Genomic DNA, 23,239 nt, shown 5'->3' with positions numbered 1-23,239 from the left:
AGGCTATTGAGCCACTGCAGGCAAACGATGTTTCATTACCGAGTGGTGGTCTTTCACCGCGTCGATAATGAGTGTACGTCCACCCTGAAACGTGCAGCAAATATAATATAATATTATTTTAAATGGCTTAATTGTGAAACAACACAAATTACTCCTATTAAATTATAAATGTCTAAAGTTTCTAATTAATTTTACCAATTAGATTTTAGGCTAAACATAGAAGTGAATGGTAGAAGTCGAGGACGCTCGAGGCAGACATGAAACATTTAAATGAAGCAACTTGGGTCGGGCCACGTCAAGAGTAAAAAAAAATCAGAGTATGTATGATAAATTGCATAAATGTGAATAAAGCAAGGAGTGTCAAAACAAAGTTGTGTGGCGGTCCATCCCCTCTGCCTAACCATGCGAAAGCGGTATATAGTTAGTTAGCAAATATTCGTACATTTTCAATCGATTCTTTCAATAAAATTGCTATTATTATTTTGATAACCCCTGTAATTTTATTAATCAAATATAGCAACTGACTACCTTTTCAAATTAAAAATTAAGGTAAACTGTGATATTTGATAAACTATGATTTTAGGATTTATTGTTAGAATAACCAAACAATTTTGTAACATTGATACTATTCGCATTTTATACATAACGCTAGTGAGAAGCATTTTGGAATATAACTCTACGATTTGGGCTCCACATTACAGTATCCATATTCAAGCGATTGAAAAAGTCCAGCATAGATTCCTTAGGTATATTAATTTTAAATTAGGTATTCCAAGAGAATCTGTGGACTATAATTTGTTATTAAACTGGACTAATCTCGTTAATTTATCAGATCGCAGAAAAATCTGTGATCTACTAATATTATATAAAATAATTCACTCGGTCCTGGATACCCCTGATTTAATAGAACTAATACGATTTAATTGCCCTGGTCGCGCTAACAATAGACTGACTCTACCGTTCTACTATAACACACATACATTATCACATTATTACTCACCAATCATTCGATTACACATTTTGGAAAATGAACATGCTAACATCGGCGACATTTATTTCTTAAAATTAGCGCAATATAAACATGCACTCAAAAATTATTTTTCCATAATGTAACTTTATATACACAATATGGACATGTTGAAATGAAATGATGATATTTCTCATTGTTCTTTATTGTTATTTTTGGTTGTGATACAGAAAATAATTGTATATTATTTTTAAGTTTAAAACTACTATTATGTAATGATACTATTTTTTTTACTTTTGTACTCTATTATATGTTTATTTAAAAAAAAAAAAATTATTTGGAGTAGCAATGTAACGGCATTTACCGCAAATATGAAATCATCCAAATATGTAAAACATTCAAATATGTAAAACATTCAAATATGTAAAAAAATCACATATGTAAAACATTTTAATATGCAAAACATTCAAATATGCAAAACATTTAAATATGTAAAACATTCAATTATGTAAAACGTTCAAATATGTAAAACATTCAAATGAAATATCAAAAATGCTTTTTTGGATTGAGCACATTTTTTTAAACTTATCCCATGTGATGAATTTATTAGAAATAAGCCTATTTCAATTACTCGATTCGAACTCAATTATTATTAATCAATCCTACACAAAATTGCATCCCCTGCAATTGAAAGTCTCGGCAGGTTTGTTTTTTCAGTTCCAGTGATTCTAACGTGTAATGAGAAATTGATTTCTACAGCGTGACTGCCAATCGATTCGTGGGATTACCTGCCACATGAACTATACAGCCTGGGGCGAGCCACCCCTACTACCCTACTACCCCTGCCAACTACTTTTGCGCTACCCCTGGCCAATACCCCAGGAAAACTGAATGGATGCTTCCTATATATGAACACAATACTAGGTTCACAAAAAATGAAGGAATGCTTGTACCAAAATATAACAATAAATACGGACAGCGAACCCTGGAATACACCGTGCCCAAAATATTCAACATGTTACCAAGCAATATAAAAAATTTCGAATTTCCTCAGAGATTCAGATGCTGAAAACATGGCTACTAAGTATTCTGTATTAGTAATACTATTGATTTTGGCAGTGGTTAGTTATAAATATTATGTATAAGTTGTATTGTGATTTTTAATGATATTATGTACTTTTGTTATATTGTAATTGAACATGAACATGCCGTTGAGAAACTGCTTAATTGCGGTTTAATTTGATTGTACTTTGAAGAACAATTAAAAAAAATTTTTTAAAAAAACTTGCGACAGTTATTAGATCGCTCTCAGATGTATTGCGAGCTTTGTAAATAATCAACAAAGTCTGTGATGTGGGTTAGTTATTCCTATATATACCATAAATCTGGTTTAATGAAACTAAACATGTTTTGAATTTAAGTTGGAACTGATTGTTTGAATAATTCAGACAAGGGATGAGGTAGATACCTTTTTTAAATTAACTCCACAAAGGAGGACCTGAGGATAATAATTTCCGTCAGGACATGTCATCTCTAGTGATATTATGTGGAGGGTATTTTTAAGGAGAGGAAGGAGTGGTCGAAAAGACCCGTGTTGTAGGAGGGAGGAAACACAGAGGCCGGCAAATCGTTCCACAGCCGAGTTAGTTCCTAGGAGCATCTTCCATTGTAATACCAGTAGATCAAGGACGGCATACCTATCTGACGACTGTGCACTAAAGATGGCAATCTGCTTGTTAAGAGAGAAAATCAACCAACTGTTTCACAGTTGCCGCACATTCTTATTATTTTATTTTAAATTTTTTTTTTTTTTTTTTATAGTGAATACCTCACAAGAGTCCCAACTGCTCCCGTCTGGAGCCAGTAAGACTATGGCATCCCCAATTGGGGGATGTTGTGAGGCTGAAGGTAAGTGGGGAAGGGAAAGAGGAAGGTGGGGAAGTACCTGGCTATTCAGATCTAGTCACTAAACACGGCTAAAGCCATTTGGAGCAACGTTTCAATTCTGAATGGTGGTCTTACACCAGGGCGATACTGGTAGTATCTTCCACTCTGGAACGTGCCGCAAATATACTATATATTATTTTAATTAATTAATTGTGAAATAACACAAATTAATCAAATAAAATTTATTTGCGCACGCCGGGTTCGAACCCGCGACCTTCGGAATGGCAGTCCAATGCGTTACCACTGGACTATGAACAGTAATGAGTAAGATTAAGAAAGGGACGCTTATATTTTTTGGGCATGTAGAGCGAATGAACTAAAAAAGAAGTGCAAGGTGAATATATGACGCAAATTTTAATGGTATACGAAGTTGGGGACTCCTGAGGAAGACATGGCATGATCAGGTGAATCAAATACTTGAGTCGGGCCATGTCAAGAGTCAGAATAATAGAAGAGTATGTATTAGACAATGTATGAATATGAATGAGGCAAGAAGTGTGTGCCAAGACCGAGTTGTTTGGCGGTCCTTCATCTCTGCTACCAATGAGAGGAAACGGCGTGATGGTTAGTTAGTTAGGTCTTTAAATTTGACTAAATTAAATCTCTACTGTAGTTACCTGATTAGGTTCATAAACATTGTAAAGCATTATTAAAATACTAATGTCAACTCTAGAACTCGAATTTGCTTTGAATTAAAGTGGCATTTTCTCTTTGTTTGAACCAATTCAGACAAACGATAAAGTACCTCTAATATAATATTTTTGTACAAAATTATTTTTATTTATCTTTTTTAAAACTTTAAATATAATATATGGTGATTTTTCCTTAACACGATAGAACAATTCAAATCAGTACTCCTGTAATAAAATACAGGTTTTAATTTACTATTCATTTCACATGTCTATGACATTTCTAAGGAAATTCTCCATTAATTTTAACGATAACTACCACGCAAAGTTTCCCCAGGTAAGCCGTTAAAACAATGTTCTATTTTTGAGTTGATATTTCCAATATTGACGATGAATCATTTTAATTAGGGAACACACTGTAAATTCACAATTTGTACTATTATTGATGTATCAGGACAAGGCTAACTTGTACCAGGTGGTACACACGGGGATTGGGCGGTTACTTGGCTGTGCGACCAGTGACGACATTTGATAAATGCAAAGAAATGTAACCGTAAAACAAAATGACAATCAATCTAATGTATATATTACTCCAAATAAGCTCATTTAGTAGGTTAGGTTCGTTATGTACGCTAATACACCCTGTATAATGTTTTGTTTACACTGAAAATGAGTATTGCCAATCTCTTCAAAGTATTGGTATTACGGTTAAAACGGGATTGCAGGCTGTAACCTGATAAAAATTTAGTAAATTGCTAATATATCGGAACACGTGTTCATTTACCTGCATAATATATAATGACAAAATGCGAAAATGTTAAGTTTTCACATCATGATAATATATAAATTATAATAATATAAATTTCACAATTCCTCGTATATGTGCACAATATAATAAAAAATTTTACAGCATTGATATTTTTGGTAATAACCTAAAGAAATATCGATATGAAGTAATGCGTACGATCGATTATTAATATGAGAGTATGGAATGTATCGGGAGCATCTCCTATCCTCTTCCTATTTTCCTCTTCGTCTCCCCTTCCTTTAACACCAAATTAATTTTAAGATATTAAAACTTCATTTCCAATGAACTTTAGCATAAGAAACTTCTGTGGCTTGACTTCAGTTAACTTGTAGATTTAAATATATCATTGTATATTATGTAAAAGCTGTTTGTTTCTTACAAATAAATAAATATTCGTATTTTACTAAGTGTTTTAGGAAACCTATTAGTTCATTATTTAAGGGCCTGCAATCCCGTTTTTAACCGGATTACAAATAATTTGAAGAGATAATTCTTAATAAATTAGCAATACTGATTTTTCTCCGTGCAGGAGGAGAACGTTATTCGGCTTAGGTTCTAAGGACCATTAATGGCAGTTTGGGATATTTCGTGTTGAGAACTATGTGCAAATTTGTTACTACTTGTGCGCGCCTTCCAAGGAAACTAGAAGCACATTTCCCAGAGGCATAATATACTCTAAATCTCTCTATGACTCTCCGCCTCGACCAAGTAGCAGTTTTCCCAAACAGAGCATTTCGCTATACCGGTACATCGTGCGGTACTTACTCTGTACGTTCAATGAATCCCTGGAGACATTTCTACTGTAGCAGCGAATAATAATAATTTGTTTGTTCCCCGGAATAAGGCATGGCGCCATAGTTAGGGTTTATGCCTAAAGATTATTTAAGCTGACAAAGGCGAATAGGAACGGTAAGTACGACATTGATCGTATCCATTGCAGAATTTGCCTGCGTAAGTAAGCTAAGATAAGATTTAAGTCAATTGGCATTATCGTTTTAGCTGAAATATAAAACAAACAATGTGAAGACCGAATAATTAATGTTCTGAGATTCATAGATATGAATATTATATTCAAATGTTTTCGCTTCACTTACAATAATACTTACTACTAGTCGAGTGAGCGTAATGATTTGCATAGTATTACTGTATTGAAATACTAGATCAATACATATTTATTCTGCAAATAGCTCTGAAGATTTGACATACACTGTTAAATGTAAAAAAGAGCGGAAACCATTTTGTTAAAAAAATTTTTAATCAATGACTAATCTCCTAGGAGAATATCTTTAATAAGACTAGGTTTTTTATGCATAGCACAAAGGATAACAAATTATTTAAAAAAAAATAATAATAATATTTGACTACTGAAAATATGTCACCAACAAATGTAGATATAATATGTCTCGACGCCATCTAGCGGGAAATTTAGCACTAACAAAGCCTTTCCTACAAAATAAAGTTGGTTGTTTACAGGTGAAAATATAATATGCAGTAATTGTTGATTGAAGTAATAGTGTACATATTTAATTATTTGGCGTATTGGAAATAAGCCGACGTAGCTCAGTGGTCTCAGAGCACCTGACCGGAAATCAGAAGGCGCGGTTTCAATTCCCGTTGGCGGCATTTATTTTTACTCGGGAGATATTTTCAATTTATATGGATATTTCAAGCGACTAATTATTGCTTATTAAAATTTTGTTCAAGTCTGTAAGTTTGAAATAATTAATAAGAATAAATAAACTATCCTTTTATAATAATAATATTTGAATGATTTGTAGAGCGCCGTTTTTGTGAAAAATCAACCCAAGTATAATAGTGACTTATCCAAGACTGAATAGTTAGTGACATAAATAAGACTTATAACAACTAGCTTAAAACTAGTGACTTAAAATGACATACATATTTACAACTTAATTCAACAATAAATATCCTAAATGTGGAAATTGGAAAAAAGTTTGATAATATCAGTTTCACAAGATTTTGAAAGTAACTGTCAAATTCTATTAGCTTCTAAAACTTATTTTCACAGTCAACAAATTTCACGCTGACTTTTCTTTGAAGCGTGACTTGTCGAATTTAATGAAATTCCTTCCCAGCTGTGAGCTTATTGGCAAGGTGCAAACAGTCACACAACGCCCAATTACACTGCAACTGTCTGGTTACACGTGAGGCTGCGTCAGACGAACAAGGAACGTTAAACAATGAACATTAAACATGGTCAAACAACGCATGATGTCGACATAGTCTTGCCTACACAAATGCGGACTCACCGTGAATAGAGGTCTTTACCTAATCGAACGCGTCCTTGTCCCGTGCCACAGAGAATTAATTCACTGTGCATAGTGTATAGCCGGTATTATTCCAAGCTTATTGTTCAAATAAGGCAGTTTGTGACTTACGGTGGATAAATCAACTTATTCATGAGAGCCGATGGCCTATTGTTGAATGGATGAAAAATTGGACTGACAGACAAAGGAAGATACTCTAAATAAATAATTGTGATTAAGTAAGTGGGTGAAGCGGTAACATGATAAAGATGAAGGGAAGACATTGCCGAAACTCTAAATTTAGGAAGAACATTTGTGGAGTGTTGGTTTGCACCATTTCTAAGCGATTTTTTCTAGTTTTTGAATTATTGGAAACTGTTGTCTTTTTACACAATTATGTTAGTGGCCAGTTATAGTGTTCCCAGTTAAAATGTTCCCTACCAAATTCTCCCCGATCAAAACGTTCCGTGCCAAAATGTTAAAAGTGGAACAGTCGAAATAACTCAAATAGATTAATTTATTAAATGTTTAAGTGACGTTAGAGACATTTTGGCAAGAAACATTTTTAGTTTTCACAGGGAACGTTATTAATGGAAACATTTTGACAAGAACATTATTACCTAGAATCAATGACTTAGTAAAATTTAAAAGACTAAATTATTCAACGCTTAGAGTAAATAATAATATATTTTTATTATTGCGTGGCAATGACAGCTGTGGAGTTAAATGATTATTCATGATATTTCAACACATTCAAGCCGAGAGTCGAAATAAAGAAGAGGATAGTATTACTTCTATTAATTTGATTTGTAAAAGGACAACTTTTGTAACTGTTTTATTTTATTTTTGAAATAACTTGATGAGAAAAACCTCAAATTGTAATATTTAATCATTTAAGACAATATTAGAGATCCTCAAACGAATATTAGAATCATAAAAATCAGAAAAAGATCTACACACATCCATACGTCATACGTCACATCTAGAACTGAGCTGAGGTTTACAATTGGATAAAATAAAAATAAAAATAAAGTTTTGAACTGAAATTGGAATTGGCGAGTTTGATACATATTGTTTGTGAATGGTGTTATCGAAATAGGTCCTTATGCCTAGTGTGTCGATTAGGTACTCTTAAATTGACCAGTCTCTGAAGTCCGCAACAGACGAGCTCAGAATTAATAATTTTGAAAAAGAAGTATAGCTCGCCGATCCTCAAGTGCATGTATTTTGGAAATATTTTTATTAGTTGATAATTATCATTAATTTTTAGATTGACCGAAATTTATTGAGTGCGTTTCTCTGACGCTCTTTGAAGATTTTTTTACTGTATATGAGGAATTTGTTGGTTGCTTACCTTGTCGAAAGCGAGCGGCCTGTGCCGTACTACGTCGTGGGGGTCCATGGCCGCGCGCGGGGGGCGGGGGGGGCGGGGCGGGCCGCGGGGGCGCGGGAGCCCTAGCCCAGCTCGCGCGGGCTTTGCCCGTGCCGCCCCATGTTGCCCGCTCTCACCCCCGCATGGAACCTGTAAACAACAAACAGAAAAACATTTTTTTACTACAAATACAAACAATATTCACGCACATTGGATTTGGGTTACATGCCAAGCAAAAAAATATTAAGGTAAACAATATTTATCATTCTAAGCATATGTATATATCGTGTTAAGTACACTTCAAAAACAACAATTTTTCAATAGAGCGATTTCAAATATATAAACTTAAGTAAATGCCTGTTTAATTGAAATATATTTATCAGATTTTATTTTGATACCAGCTAAAGATATTGTCACAGAGATTGAAAAAATGAAATAATCTAAAATTTCATTTTTTTCTTGTACTCGTTTTACCAAACATGACAGATACTTTGAAATAGATTTGGTTTATGTAGCCGCTAATAACTCCGATTAAACCTCTTATTGTAACATTTGTCGTTTATATCTTTCTGTAGTACGCCTTTACGTAAGGTTTTCGGTGTGAGTATGGGCTATTTTTTTTTTTGTGTTTTAAATTATTAAATATAGTCCACTGAGGAATTCGATTTTTTTTTCATGATTTTAGAGGGAAACTTAGGCAATTATTTGTGAGTTAATGATCATTATTATAAATATTAATTATAGCATAGTGTGAATAATAAGAAACATAAAAAATGTATGAAAAAGTAAATGATTTAAAAAAGCTTTTTGATGGGCTTAAATTAAAATTAATTAATTAGTAAAGTCGCATATAAATTAAAATTTCCACCCAAGAAACTACTTTGTAACGATGTTTTTATTATTTTAGTTTTTTTTAATTTTATATTTCATTATATTGACATAGTTGGGCAAGATTATTTTTTTAGTAATCATTATTAACTCACAAAAATGCCAAAAATATTTCTAAAATCGTGAAATATAATTTTTTATTGATTTTCCATGCTTTAAAACACAAATAAATAAAATATCACAGATATAATATAAAGATATTTGCCATACTAATTGATTGAAAAAAAAGTTTTTCAGAATGTTTAGGTATTTTGTTGGATTTTATAGTAAGGATTTCCAAAGTTTTAAAAATAATCACACATTTAAATTTTTGTTCACACTTCTCTCAAGAATATGACTACAATTTGGTCACCTGTCTTTAATTATCAAAATCATGAGCATCATTGAAAGAGTCCAAGGAAAGTTTTATACTTGGAATTCTTTAGAATCAATACATTATTCATTGAAGTTGTTGAAATTAAGTGACACAAAAAAAATCTCTAAATAGTATAAAATAAAGTCGCTATCCGTTTCTGTCTGTTTGTGCGCTTAGTTCTTCTAAACTACACAACAGAATTAAATAGGATTTTCACTTTCGTGTAGAGAATTTATTCCGAAAGGTTTATATATATAATCCATGTATGTATATTATATTTGTAGTGGTACGCCACTATTTGACTCGAACGTTATTCTAGAAGTTTTCAAACAAGCTTCTTAGATTTTCTTTTATTTTTTAAAAATTTGTTTCTGTAGCAACTGGAATATTCGAGAATGTTTTATTTTCCACCTAGAAAAGCGACAAGGTAAATTAAATGGTCAGTACAGTACCAGCAACCGCGACATCGAAATCGAATTATTTTGACTACGTGACGCGCTTCGGAACATTCTCGAACCTTCCTTTCGTAAATCATTTTGTTGTATTTTCTACGTTTATTTGTTTTTTTTCGGATGTATTATTAAAAACTGCTTCAGCCAAATTTCGTAGTTATTTATTAATAAAAATAATACCGAACATAACTACATATTTATGTAAAGTAGAGAAAAGTCGATGCTTTGTAATCAAGTCATAAAAAAATATTTCCGAACGCTTAAATTGCTAACGCTGGCTAAACCTTATTAGATAACTTAAAATAATGTAGTACGGAATTGTATATCTTAAAAAGGTCTACAGAAAAATCCACATTGGTATATGTCTATCATCTAAGGATGAACCCCAGTAACGCCGGGTACACGTCAGTAAGTATTTTTTTATAAAATCGTAAGTTATCAGGAGCCCCGATATATTAATGTTGATTCACTTTCATGTTCTTACCATTAGATCAAGGTTCACAAGAATGTATTAATAAAACAATTACACAACGGTTTAAGGCTAAAATTCTGTTATAAATAGATTAAACGCCATTGGTAACTCGTATGCTATGTTAGCTGATGTTTTTAAGATTCCTCTTTTGAAATATAAAGCTGCAGTATGTAAACATTTTAGCAGTGCACATTTTAACGAGGTCACTGCATAACAGGCTTGTTGTTTTTGTTTCTTCTTTATTTGTTTCACTAACTTACTCTTTTTTCTTGTTTACTTAAATAATCTTTTAATTTTTCCTTGACTCTCAATAACTATCATGTATGTAAATGACACTATGCCCAGAGGCAGATCCTTGATTCGTGCATTTGTGTATTGCAATGCTCATCTTTAGTCTTCACATAACAATTTACAACGACACCTGTGCTCCAGTCACCCTGTCGAAATTCCCGCCAGGTCATTACTTGAGCTATCTTCTGGTACAAGACTCCCGCGCCAGAGCAATCGGGCCGTGCATACCCCGATGTGTACAGAACCATGTTTTACCATACTACTGAAACAGTACTAGGCGGTATCGAGACAGCCCGACCTAGCCGAAACGGTGACATGAGCGAGACAGATTACAATCTTAACGTCAAATCACTTGTTAGAGCAGGGAAGATATATAACTCATTCCGTGCATTATCGAAGTATCTTGACGGCGAGTGAATTTTGCGTCACTTGGATCATGCGTAATCCGATGCGTCTTGAAATTATTTGCTTAAAAACACTAATTTACAATGTTAGAACTACAACATTCACACGTTGGAACTCGTACGCGGTAAATTCAAATAGTTTCGCTATATTTTTAACGATGAATTGCGTGTACTTTACTCTCGAGATGATTTTGGGAACGCAAACGTAGCATTATTATTTAATCAATTATTTTACAAATATAACTTATTAGATAGAATGAATTGCAGTAGGTACCCACATTCATTAAGTTGCTCCACCAAAATTATAAACGAGGTACATTTTAAAAGTGAAATGCAGCGCTGGCAATTTCAGTCAAGGGCCGCCTCTGCTTGTGACGCTAAATAAAGAAATATCTACTAAACAAAATATTTTTTTAATTTAGAGAGTCTACTTATTCTTAAGACCTTCCTTTCATTTTTCATCAAAGCTGTATGAAAAATTTAAAAAAAGATATTTTTTTCCATTTCTGATCTCTTAAAAATCTCATTTTTATTTTAAAATTGGTTTAGCTTTCATAGAATGAAGATGAGTACAATGTTTTCCGATGGAAAGCGTATCATCAAATGTTCTCTGAATTTTTATATCACCAAATAATAATTCAACTCCCGTTCCTTCTTTCGCATTCCGAGGATTTTTTTATACCCTTCGCAATTCACACCAAGGTAAAGAGAGTTTCAAAAAATCAATATGGACGACTTATATCAAAGAAGAATTTAATCGGGTGAGCTGGAAATAGAATGCTGCCGTCAAAGATAAGGGATACCCACCAAATATTTATGGTAATCGTAATTCTGTAGAGCAGTGTTTTTCAAACTTTTACATCTACGGATTAGTGAAGATTGACGATATATATATCGCGGAACGCTGATGCATAAATTAAAAAGAATATTTATAGAAACATTTTCATATTATCTTATCACTTTTGATTTAGTCTAGTGTATTACAACAAATACATACTACCAGTAACTAGTAGGTAGGTACCATAGAACAGTTGATAATCTTTAGAAATGTGATGTACATTTGTAAGAAAACTTATGTCCCCAATTTACTAATAAGATTTTTTGTTCTAATTGTTTTCGAACTGCGGGGTCCATCTTAAAGAAAAAAATGGGCCTACAAAAACAGAAAAAAATATGAATATGTTCTACGGGACAAAAAAGTTCGGGGATCTCTGGTCTAAACAAGGTCTAAACTATACAAAGTTTCATGCGCGGAGAAAAATGCTTTTCGCTAATTTATTAGGAATCTCTTCAAATTATTGGTAATCCGTTAAAAACGGAATTGCAAGCCGTTTCCTGATAAACTTTAAGTAAAATCATAATATATCGGAACACGTGTTCATGCACCTGCAATTACCTTGATAATATACAATAACGAAATGCAGATATATTAGAATTTTTATAAACACGTGTTCCGACATCGTGATAACACGTTCGTGTTTTATCATTTCATTCTTTAAGGGCCTACAATCCCATTTTTAACCGGATTACGAATGATTTGAAGAAATTCTTAATAAAGTAACAATATTTGTATCAGTAAATTTTCTTAGTGTAGACATTGTTAGAAGACTCTCATTTGATGAGGTGTGTATGGGAACCATCTATTGGATAATAAGTGGTTAGCTACATTTGGTGACTTAACATTCGTGCCCTGGTTCTTGGGGTGAGGAGTTTCCTAATATTGGACTGATTGATGCATCTGCGCACCAACTGCGTGGTGGGCCAGATTGGGAGAGGTTGGTTGAGGGAGACCCTTTCGCATCTCCAGCCGGACTTTCTGGACCCATCGCCTTGCACTGCAGTGGGAAGGATGTATTTTCACTTCTGTCACTCCCGGATACTCTGAGCCCAGATTTCTAACCACTCCTCAAATATTTTTCCTTCCCATAACCTCCCCTCCTTAATTTCCTTAAAGACCCTTCACACAGTATCCCGAAAAATGAAATAGGCTCTAAGGGAAACTACTAGCCCACTGTGCGGAGCACAATAAATAAATGAGACAAGCTAATGTGACATTTTAAATATTTGAAATCTTTTGATAGACTTATCCAAAAGTAAGGATAAATTTAGCTTAGTTTAATCATACGGACACACCCACAACACAGTTCTGTCGTATTATCTATTCAGTGACCAGTAATAACATTCAGAACAAATGTGAACTCTCACCAAGAATATTGTGAAGAAAATGACCACTACACAAAGAGCTATGGAAAGATATATGCTAGGTTTTTTTTTGCGATGAAATATGAGTGGATTAGGAGAAAACAAAAGGTGGCCACAATACCATTACAAGCTCTAAACTCGTCTGCGACAATGCTGGGGTTGTAATAAGGTTCCCAGTCAAAATATTCACAGTCAAAATGTTCACAGTCAAAATGTTCCCAGTCAAAATGTTCCCAGTCAAAATGGTATCAGTAAAAAACGTCCCCAGTTGTACCGCCCAGCTTAAAATTTGCTGTTCCTTTCCTAAACACGCTCATTAAAGATCATAAATACATATTTTTAAAATAAATAAATCTATCTAATAAACAATAAACAGTTTTAATATCACGTGACCTACCAGGCAATAAGTATGGTACTGTATATTATCTGCCTGTACAAAATATAAATAAATAAGAATAATAACATATGTACATTCTAGCATCACGTACATCAATAAAATGCATTGTACATTTAGATTTGTATTAGTGATCGATGAACCGGAGAATGCAATCTGTTACCAGCCTATAGTTAGTAATAACACAGATCATTGTCGGAATGTATTATATATTTGTACAGCGCCCTTGACGTGATTTTGCACGAAAAACGACGCTATACAAATCATCCAATTATTATTATTATTATTATTTATTCTTAAAAATATCCCCAGTTAAAATTTTCTCAGTAATAATGTTCCTTGCCAAAATGTTCCCAACCCAACCTAACCTTTTAATAAATTTATTTACTGTTGATGTGTTATCAATTTGAATTCTTTAGGAACATATTTTCAATGAAGGGATCGTCAATCCCTGCCTACCTCACCAAGATTCCCTTTTACGGGGTAATAAAGATTAGTTAAGTTGTAGTCGACCGATATAAAGTTGAAAACCACTGCTCAAGAAGACTAGAATGTCCAATAAAATCGATTTATATTTTACGACGAACTTTGTAGAAACGAGAAAGAATTCACTAGACACGCCTTAACTCGCCTTACAGCCATCGTCGGGCATCCTTAAATACTTATGATGTTTCAGTTATTTTGGTTTGTAGGTGCTTACACCAATTGAAACTGAACGAATTCAATAAAAATTAACCTTTTTGCAAAATGTTACAATGTCAGCATTTTTGGGAGGTGGGTATGGGTACCGTCGCTCCCGGAACTATTTATTGGATAACGAACACCCCTGCAATAGGTTACCCCAAATAGTTTGATACGCTTGGTGACTGAGCAGGGGTGCCCAGCTTCATCGGGTGATATGTGTTGAGATCTTGGCGGTGAATGCGCCTGCCCACCAACTGCGTGACGGGCCGGAAGAAAGATTTGGAGAGACCATTTGACCTCTTCAGCTGGTCTTTCTTCATCAATCGTCTTGCTCCGCAGCGGGAGGGATGAATTCATCTTTTAACACACTGATGCCTAGATTCCTACATCCTTTCCTCAAAAAGAACTTGCACACAGTACCTCCAAAGATAACGTAATGAAAATATTTTTTTCGGGGCCTCCTGTAAATAGTGTATAACATGCATTGGCCACGTGCAATCAGAAAGATCACCTTATATGGTGATCGAAGATAAACAGCAATAAGCGCTAACGCAATAATTATGCCCGTAAAAGGAATGATTAACTACGGACGAGAGGGAAATAAGAGGGGGAGAGCCGAAATTACAAGGGAAGGAGAACAAACGAAGAGACGAGAACTTGAGTTAGGAGAACTCGTAACTTCAGTTCAGAGAGGCGTGGACTTTTTAAAAGTGTGTTTAATTGTCACTATGTTGAGTTATCATGGAACCATAAATGGTATATCAGTATAACTTAATAAAGTGTTTTCATTTTGATGGTTCCTTAAGAGATGACCTAAACTAAAGATCCCTGTGATTGTTTTAAATAAATACAGATAAGTGTTATATTACTTATAACACTCAGATAGTGAAGATTGCTTCATGAAAGTAGACGGCACGATGTAAAGCATACGAAAATACCAAAGTATTTCCGACATTAACCATTTTTGCATAAGTATATATAATTATGTTAAATTCGAATCGGCTAACATTTAATATTGTATTTTCAACCGTTAAATAATATTCCGCTATCTACAACATAAATTAAACAACAGGGATCGTGAACTCTACAATATTAAAGCTGTCAAGTTCGTAAAGGGATGATCAACTATTGACCCAAATGATCTATTAACTTCTGGCGGGGACGAGAATTTCCCGGCCCGAAACAATTTGTGCCTTATCGTAGTATAATCTAGTTAGGCTGATGTTACCGATGGAAAATACTTTACGGTTGAATCAATCATTTTTGTGAGAAATATCAAATATTAACAGAACACGGGCGTCATCGATTCAATCAAAAATGGTTATTGTCTCATATTCAAATACAATTGTATTCCCATTCGGAACGTATTCAATACTTTTGAAATTCTCACATCTCGAATAAAAGATTACAGGTAAATCACTTTTAAAATACCCTTTACTACCCTTGTGTACTGGATGGATGAAAAAAACTTCCCTTTATCTCGTTAACGCTTGACGTTTGTATGCAAATTCGAATTTAAAAAATCCATACTGTACCAATAATACAAACCACAAAGGATGTTTGTAGCATACCAGTACACCCTATTTTTTACAGTTAACCCAATGAACAGTAGGTTAAAAAAATATTAAGGACACAACGAAGAGAAAATTTTCTTCCATAAATACTCGAGCGAGATCAAAATAATTATTTTTAATTTAAAAAATTTTTTAATTGTTAAATGAAATATTTTTGATAAAAATATAGTATCTTTAGGCATTTTCGGGGTAGAAGGGGACTGAGGGCGGGTGTTTCAAACTAGTTTAACGTTACTCATAAAAGAAGATACCGTAATCCTATCAGATTGGGGCATTTGGGCCAAAATAAAATGATAAATGGCACAGTTGCGTCCGAAGCTTGTCCATAATTACAAATATTATAAACAAAACATCGTTGAAACATTTTTAAATAAAGTCGCTATCCGCGTCTGTCTGTTTGTGCGCTTAATTATTCTAAGACACAAAACGGATTTTGATAAGGTTTTCATTATCGCTTAGAAAAATTTTCCGAAAGGCTTACATATATAATTCATGCATATTATATTTATAGAAAATAAAGAAAAGTCGATGTTTTATAATCAAGTCGTAAAAATATGTTTTCAGGCACTAAATTGTTAACGCTGGCTAAACCTTACGAGATACATAAAAATAATGTAGTACATAATTGTATATCTTAAAAGGGGCTTCAGAAAAGTGGTAGATGGTATATGTCTATCTCCTAAGGATAAACCCCAGAAACGCTTGGTACACGTCAGCTAGTTAAAAATAAATCTAACTCAATTAAACAAAATTGCAAGTGTATTTATAACATTATTAAAAACAGAGATAGCGTGTGAATTTCCACCTCTTTAATTTATTATGCCTGTTAATCCATACATGGTAAATTGTACGCCTAGTTTAGTCACTGTTGGGTTCTGAGGACAATGAAAGTGAATGTTTCATTAGCTGGGAAGTCAAGCCTCACTAGCAACACACACGTTAGTTGGAATCGACGGAGGAAAACGACTCAAGTGATGTAGAATCGCTTTTGCCAGGTTGTACGTGTGTTACGTGTTGGGAGAAGGCTTACAACGGCCAATTAAACACTGTTTATTTATTTATTTATTTATTTATTTTGTTTATTGCAGAAACAAACAGTACATAATTACATAGATGACAATAGTTACAAAATTATAAAAGTTAGTACAATAATTGGTACCAATGACATGTTGCTGACATATATGCATATGAGGTATATTATACATTTTACGGTTAAGTTACATTTTTAAGTTAAGTTAAATTAGTGTGCTGGGGAAGGAGAGAGGTGTGTGTGAGTGTTTGTGTGTGTGTACGTGTGCATGTGTGTCTGTGTGTGGTTGTATGTGTTATGTGGGCGAATTCAGTGTGCTAAAAAAGTTTTTCTTATATAGAGGGAGAGAATCAAAAAATATATCGGTGTTTGTGCTTGTTTGAATTGAGTTGAATGTATGAAGGATACGAGAAATAGGGGAATTGGCTGCAGCGTTTGTATTATTACTAGTTGTGTAAAAAAGGTTGGTGTGTCGAGTTCTTTTAAATGGGGTGTTAAAATTTATTTGGGATAGAAGTTCTGAGCAGTCTATTTCGTTGTGTATTATTTTATGGAGAAATGTCATGTCAGCTACCGTTCGCCTGGATTTCAGGGATTGGAGAGTGCAGATATAATTATTGTTGTATTTATAACCTAGGTACTTAATGAATTTATTTTGTATGCGCTCTATATTATTGACATAGTAAGTGTATTTGGGATTCCAGACAGGCGATGCATATTCCAGTGTACTTCTGACTAGTGAGGAATAAAGCATTACTAGCGTACGAGGATTTTTAAATAATTTACTCAGACGCAGTGATTTATGATTCTATTAGCAGTACGATAAAGACGTAGAAGTTTATATTTACTCAAGAAATGTTTACTTCTCTAGATAGAAGAGTTGGAATAGTTTTTCTGAAAAAAAAAATTACGAAAATTAATTTTTTGAACACAAAAAAATTACAAGGTTCTCAAGCAAGCGGTAATGTGAACCAAAGAGACTCGCAATTTTTTATTTTTTTTATTTTACTGTCTTACCAGAAAATGTTTTTATATATTAATAAAAGTAGTAATAAATGGTAACAAATCCAATTATACTATTTCCCCAATAAAAACCTCAATGGCACAAAGACAATTTGATTTTCTTGCTCCAAAAATATTCAATAATTTAACGTTAGAAATAAAATCAATAGCCAAATACGACAGTTTCAGGAAAGCGCTAGGGGATTTTTTGATGTGTGATTGTTATAGTGTTAGTAGCCTATTCCAAGTACTCAGATAGAGGTGTATATATTGTTTATATGCGTGAGGATGCGTCATATGGGTGTATGTATACATGTGTTGTTATATGTATATAGGTATGTCTGCTGCTATATACACATCTGTGCTTGCATGCACACATATTAAAAATTATATATATAATTATGTACATTTTTACAATCTAATGCTAATTTACTTCTTTCTCCTTTCTAATTTCTATCTTCTACTTTTTATTACAATTTTTCCAAAATTTTAGCTTCATCTATAGTTACTAATTTCATATGTTTACACTAGATTTCATATTTCATACGAAGTAATTACACTCAATTGGTCACCATGAAACAGGCAGCCGCCTAGTATGGTGATTCATTATATCTACTTTATGTAAATTTCAAAATAATGTGACATGTATTAAATAAAATAAAATAAAAAATAACAATTTAACGTAGGTAGTTTCCTCATAATAGTTTATTATATTCAGAAAAATGGTTTTTTTAACGTATCCACTTGGATACGCTGGCTTTTCAAAGGTTAATGGTGTTTTATAAGATTTATCTTCTCAGACAAAAAATATCCACATCTCAGCAATCACGCCTTAATCATGTCATCGTTTTTTGGCATCCCGTACGTTAAATTTGTGAGTAACGACTTTCACGATGTCATCTCACTGAGATTTGCTACCACTTTCGTCTAACCAGAAGTTATTTGCCAAAAACATGAAAAAAAGATTTTTCTTTTCCCACTAGAAAAGAATTATTTGAATGTATGTTTACGAAGTAGCGGCAAAGCAATTTTCATCTGGGAATAAGTATAAACACTAGAATGAACTTGCATGTAAACAAAATTTCGGTTAGATATTTGTATTCGACAACATCCCAAACTCCAACAGCAAAATAAACTTGACAGTACAATCTAGAACATTCGTCAACTGTTAAATATTAATCAATAACAAACAAATTAACTTATTTCCCAGTATTGGGTGGAAAATCGCACACATAATACAGGATTAATATCAAATCGAAGTCGTATTTGTGAGAAATTATTTACACAGAAATTCTGAAAACTTCCGAATTAGAAGATAAGGTGTCTAAAAGTATAAGAAATACCACTTAAGTCGGTATTTTTCAAGAATTTTAATACTTTCTTCGTAATATTTCTCTTCTCTCTTGTGGTGGGGAATTATATTATGACGCAGAAGTGCCACGAAGGGCGGGAGATCTTTCAACCGTCGAAGATTCAAATGGTGTAAGCTATTAGTCTGTCTAACTAGAGACTAAGAAGATTAACAGCTCACACTTTTGCACAAACGCATCACCCTTTTGCAAGAGCTGTCGTGAGATTTAACTGAACTTTAATGCAGTCGTCTGAAAGCATGCACTTATTTCGATCGCTGTAGCGCGCTGGGGAGATGAATTCAAAGAGTTACTGGATGTAAATCTTAGTTACAAATATAATATGAATCTTAGTTAAAAACGCATTTTAACCAAGCACAACATTGTTTTAATGTATCTTTTAGTAGCTTTATTAAAGCATTATACAAAATTTCTTAATGTATGTAACAATGTACAACTAGGAAAATTTGTGATTATCTTATTTTTAATGTGCTTGGGTACCTAAATACCGCTAAAGAATCACAAGACTAACCTGCTTAACTTCGGAGCCAGTCAGACTATAGCATTCCCAATTGGAGTCATTTATGAGGCTAATGGGATTGGGCTATTAAAATCTGGTCACAAAGCATGGCTATTTCTATTTCAAGCAACGTTTGATTCTGAAATTAAACGGTGGTTTAGAAGCTCAGATAATGATAATATTATTACATTGGTTATTCCGAATTACATACTTCGGTTGAGCAATCCAATGAAATCCATCTTATATTCTCCTTACAGTCCTTTCTTCGCTCATTCGCTCTACATGCCCGAACCATATAAGCGTCCCTTTCTTAATCTTACTCATTATGCTTACATCAGTTTTGGACTCTTTTTGGATCTCCACATTTCTCACACGATCATACGTGGTTTCATTCAGACTACTTGTATCCTTTCTCTGACAGTTCCATGCCTCACTTCCATACATGAGGGTATGTACCAGCACTCCATTGTGGACTGCTAACTTCGCTTCTTTGGACAATTTTTTGTTAGCGCCAACTGCGTTCAGTCCTCAATTAATGTAGCTATCTGCATTAACCATTCCTTCAATATCTCTGTCAGCCTTCCCATCTCTCGTTAACATACTTCCTAAATAAAAAAGTCGAAAATCAACACATGGTATTATGTTAATCACTGTGTATTCAGAAATGATTTATATTTTTGTAATACAACATTACAATGCAGCATGCGGAATAATATCTGCCACGCTTCTCGCATTTGATTGTGTATTTTATTTAGCGGCTTTAAGCTTTACATAAAAGGGCGGAAGCCGACAAGGTAAGCAACAACACAACTCGCCCTGAATACTAACTACCAACACGGACTTTGGATTTGGTACCGAAATCGTACTACTGAAAGAACTTTCAGGAAGTTCGCTCGACACGTTAAGGAACAATCAAAACTGGTTGCAATGTTGTGGTATTTTATCAATTAATTCATAAAAATGATTCTTAATTTTTAATCAAGACCGCTAATATTTCAATATTCACATATCCTCAAGTGAAGCTATACAAATCGCAAATGCGCCCCAGTGTTGAATTTGGCAGTCAACTCTAATTAATATCTTTCATTGCAGTGACGGTGGAACAAATTACAGCATGCCTACATAACGCGTGTGCTCAGGTAAATATTGAAATCCGTTTATTACGATTTTTCTTTTTAAGACGATGCCATACGTAGTAATGCAAAATCATGTGTTTTTGGTTTGAAAATTTGATCGCCTAGAAATGTTTCAGATGCTTTAATTAAATACTGCGAGTAGAATATATCTTGGCCTTTGAAATAATCGAGTATTTTTTAGATAAGTCTTTTTATAAGCCCAGAAAAAAATAATGTATAAGGCCTATGAAAACTGCTTTAAAGTTCAAAATCTCCTACTTACGAACACATTTTCGGTTATCATTTTATTGTATAATGTGGAAAATTAAAATATTTATAAAATGATCGAAAAAAAAATTAATATTTATGCCTGAATATCCACAAAATAAAATAAAAAGCACTTTTTGGACATGTTTTTTTCTTGCATAAATCAAAACAGGCGGATGGTGTTAAGCGGGAATTTAAACCTTATTGCCATCTACGTAAGGGTTATTATTGATAGCGGCTCAATTTAAAATATTACTGAACGTAGTGCATCGCCTTAACTTATTTTGAAGGTTATATTCATCGATGTAATATATGATTGAAGAAGAAGGTAATAATAATAAATCCATACGAAACATGAAACAGAACAAGACACAGAAAAAAAAAATGGTAACAACTAGGAATTGAATACAGGATATCCTGTCTTACCGGGATAGGTGTCTTAACCCACTCGACCATTGGGACCTATTTATTAAGCGTCATATTTTTCGATATTATATTTCAAATTCAGAATTAACAATATCACCTTGCAACTATTTTTTTCCATATTTTTGTCATCTACCTTTTTAAATTAAAAACAAAGTTTTTAATGAAATTGGTTTGTAACCTAGATAGTGTTTCGGATAAACATATCCGATTTTTATTGATACCTTGACGTTTTGAAAGTTTGAGTAAATATACAATAACAACACTTTCTCTTTAACTTATTTTTAAGGTTAGACGCATCAATGTAATATATCATTGAAGAAATAAATAGGTCCTAATGGTCGAGTGGTTTAAGACACCTGTCCCGGTAAGACAAGTGATCCTGTTCCTGTTACATTCCTAGATGTGACCGTTCTTTTATTTTATTTTTCTGTGTCTTATTCTGTTTCATGTTTCGTTTAGATTTATTACTTTTATCTTCTTCTCTAATTATATAAACATAAAATATTATTTTTTTTAAATTAAAATAATTTTAATTAAAAATAATATTCTGAAACAATATCATCATCATCAAAAATACTAATTTCGGTTTTCTGTGCGTCCTGCGTGAACTCCGGATCAATTAACTGAAATTAGTTTCGAATTTAAGTATCATTTTCGGAATTGGTACTGTTTGTGTAAAGAAATCAGACAAACGATAAAGTACCTACCCATAGTATAATATTTTATACAGAAAAGTATTTATATCGTTTTCAAAATTGGAAATGATTTATCAAGGACTATACCGTGATTTTTCACTGTGCTATTATTTCCCGTAATAAAAAAACTCACCAATTAATTTGATACTTGACCTCAAAAGTAGTGAAATAGTCAAAATTTTATCAATTTGGGTTACAGACTCTTTTCAGAATAGATACTTAATTAATAAATAAAAAATCAGTAGATAAATAAATAATAATATAAATGTGATATTCAAAAATGAATAAAGATGAAATTTTCAAAACTTTTTTGTGATTTTTTTATTCTCTTCTCCTATAGTATCTATCGTCACAGAAGAGTTTTCCTACAAAGGGTGTCATAAAAATGAATTACTCGAGAAAGAAAGCAATGCGTAGCGGCGGAGAGCCGATGAAATAGTTATTTCCAAGATTTTGTCTATCCCACAAAAGGAAATATATGAACTGTTTATACTCCCAGAGGAGAAATTTGATACAAAGTTATCTCCAGATCAGATACGCGCAGCATCCAATTAACCTACTTGACATCGACCAAAGCCGGGAAAATCATCGAAAATTTACCTTATCAATTTACAGGGTAAGGAAGGGATGCGAGGAATATATTGAATACGATTTTTGGTTCGAAATACTTTCCATTAAATATTTTTACTAACAAGTCCCAACCACATGGTGAATTTTGGGGTATCAAAAATGTGCTACATATTACTTATTCTTAAAGTTGTGGTTAAAAAAAATACTTTTTTAGAAACTAGATATAATTGTCTTTAAAATATTTGCATTTGAAAAAATATTGATCTTTCTAAACAATTAATTTTTAATATTAAACATGAAAATGTTAACAAAAAAACTTAACAGGATATTTTGACTCGGAACGTCTATAATTTTGAAAGAATTCGAAATTTATAAAACATATTCACATCATATGTAGGTAATTAGTAATTAAACTATCACTTCATTTTTTATGCCGTTTATACAATAAAAAATATATGAATAATTTCAACTGTCAATGAAAAAATGCCGCCAATTCGTAACATGCAATTTTGAATTTTTTTAAATTTTATACATAAAGTATAAATATTTGACACAAACT

General features: G+C 33.0%; 1 protein-coding gene across 1 annotated transcript in view; it reads right to left on the bottom strand.

Moving 5' to 3' along the window:
* LOC149421553 (uncharacterized) overlaps window positions 1–23,239 on the bottom strand; it is a 519,511-nt gene that overhangs the window by 386,180 nt on the left and 110,092 nt on the right. Inside the window, exon 2 of the mRNA XM_089634868.1 lies at window positions 7,973–8,140. Within this exon, the coding sequence (XP_089490994.1) occupies window positions 7,973–8,020 (48 nt within the window). The 5' untranslated portion in view covers window positions 8,021–8,140. The remainder of the gene's footprint in view (window positions 1–7,972; window positions 8,141–23,239) is intronic.

The sequence above is a fragment of the Hesperophylax consimilis genome, chromosome 8 (assembly GCF_061612785.1).
Source record: "Hesperophylax consimilis isolate HC1 chromosome 8, BYU_Hcon_1.0, whole genome shotgun sequence".
NCBI lineage: Eukaryota > Metazoa > Arthropoda > Insecta > Trichoptera > Limnephilidae > Hesperophylax > Hesperophylax consimilis.
This window is presented reverse-complemented; position numbering and strand designations above follow the sequence as displayed.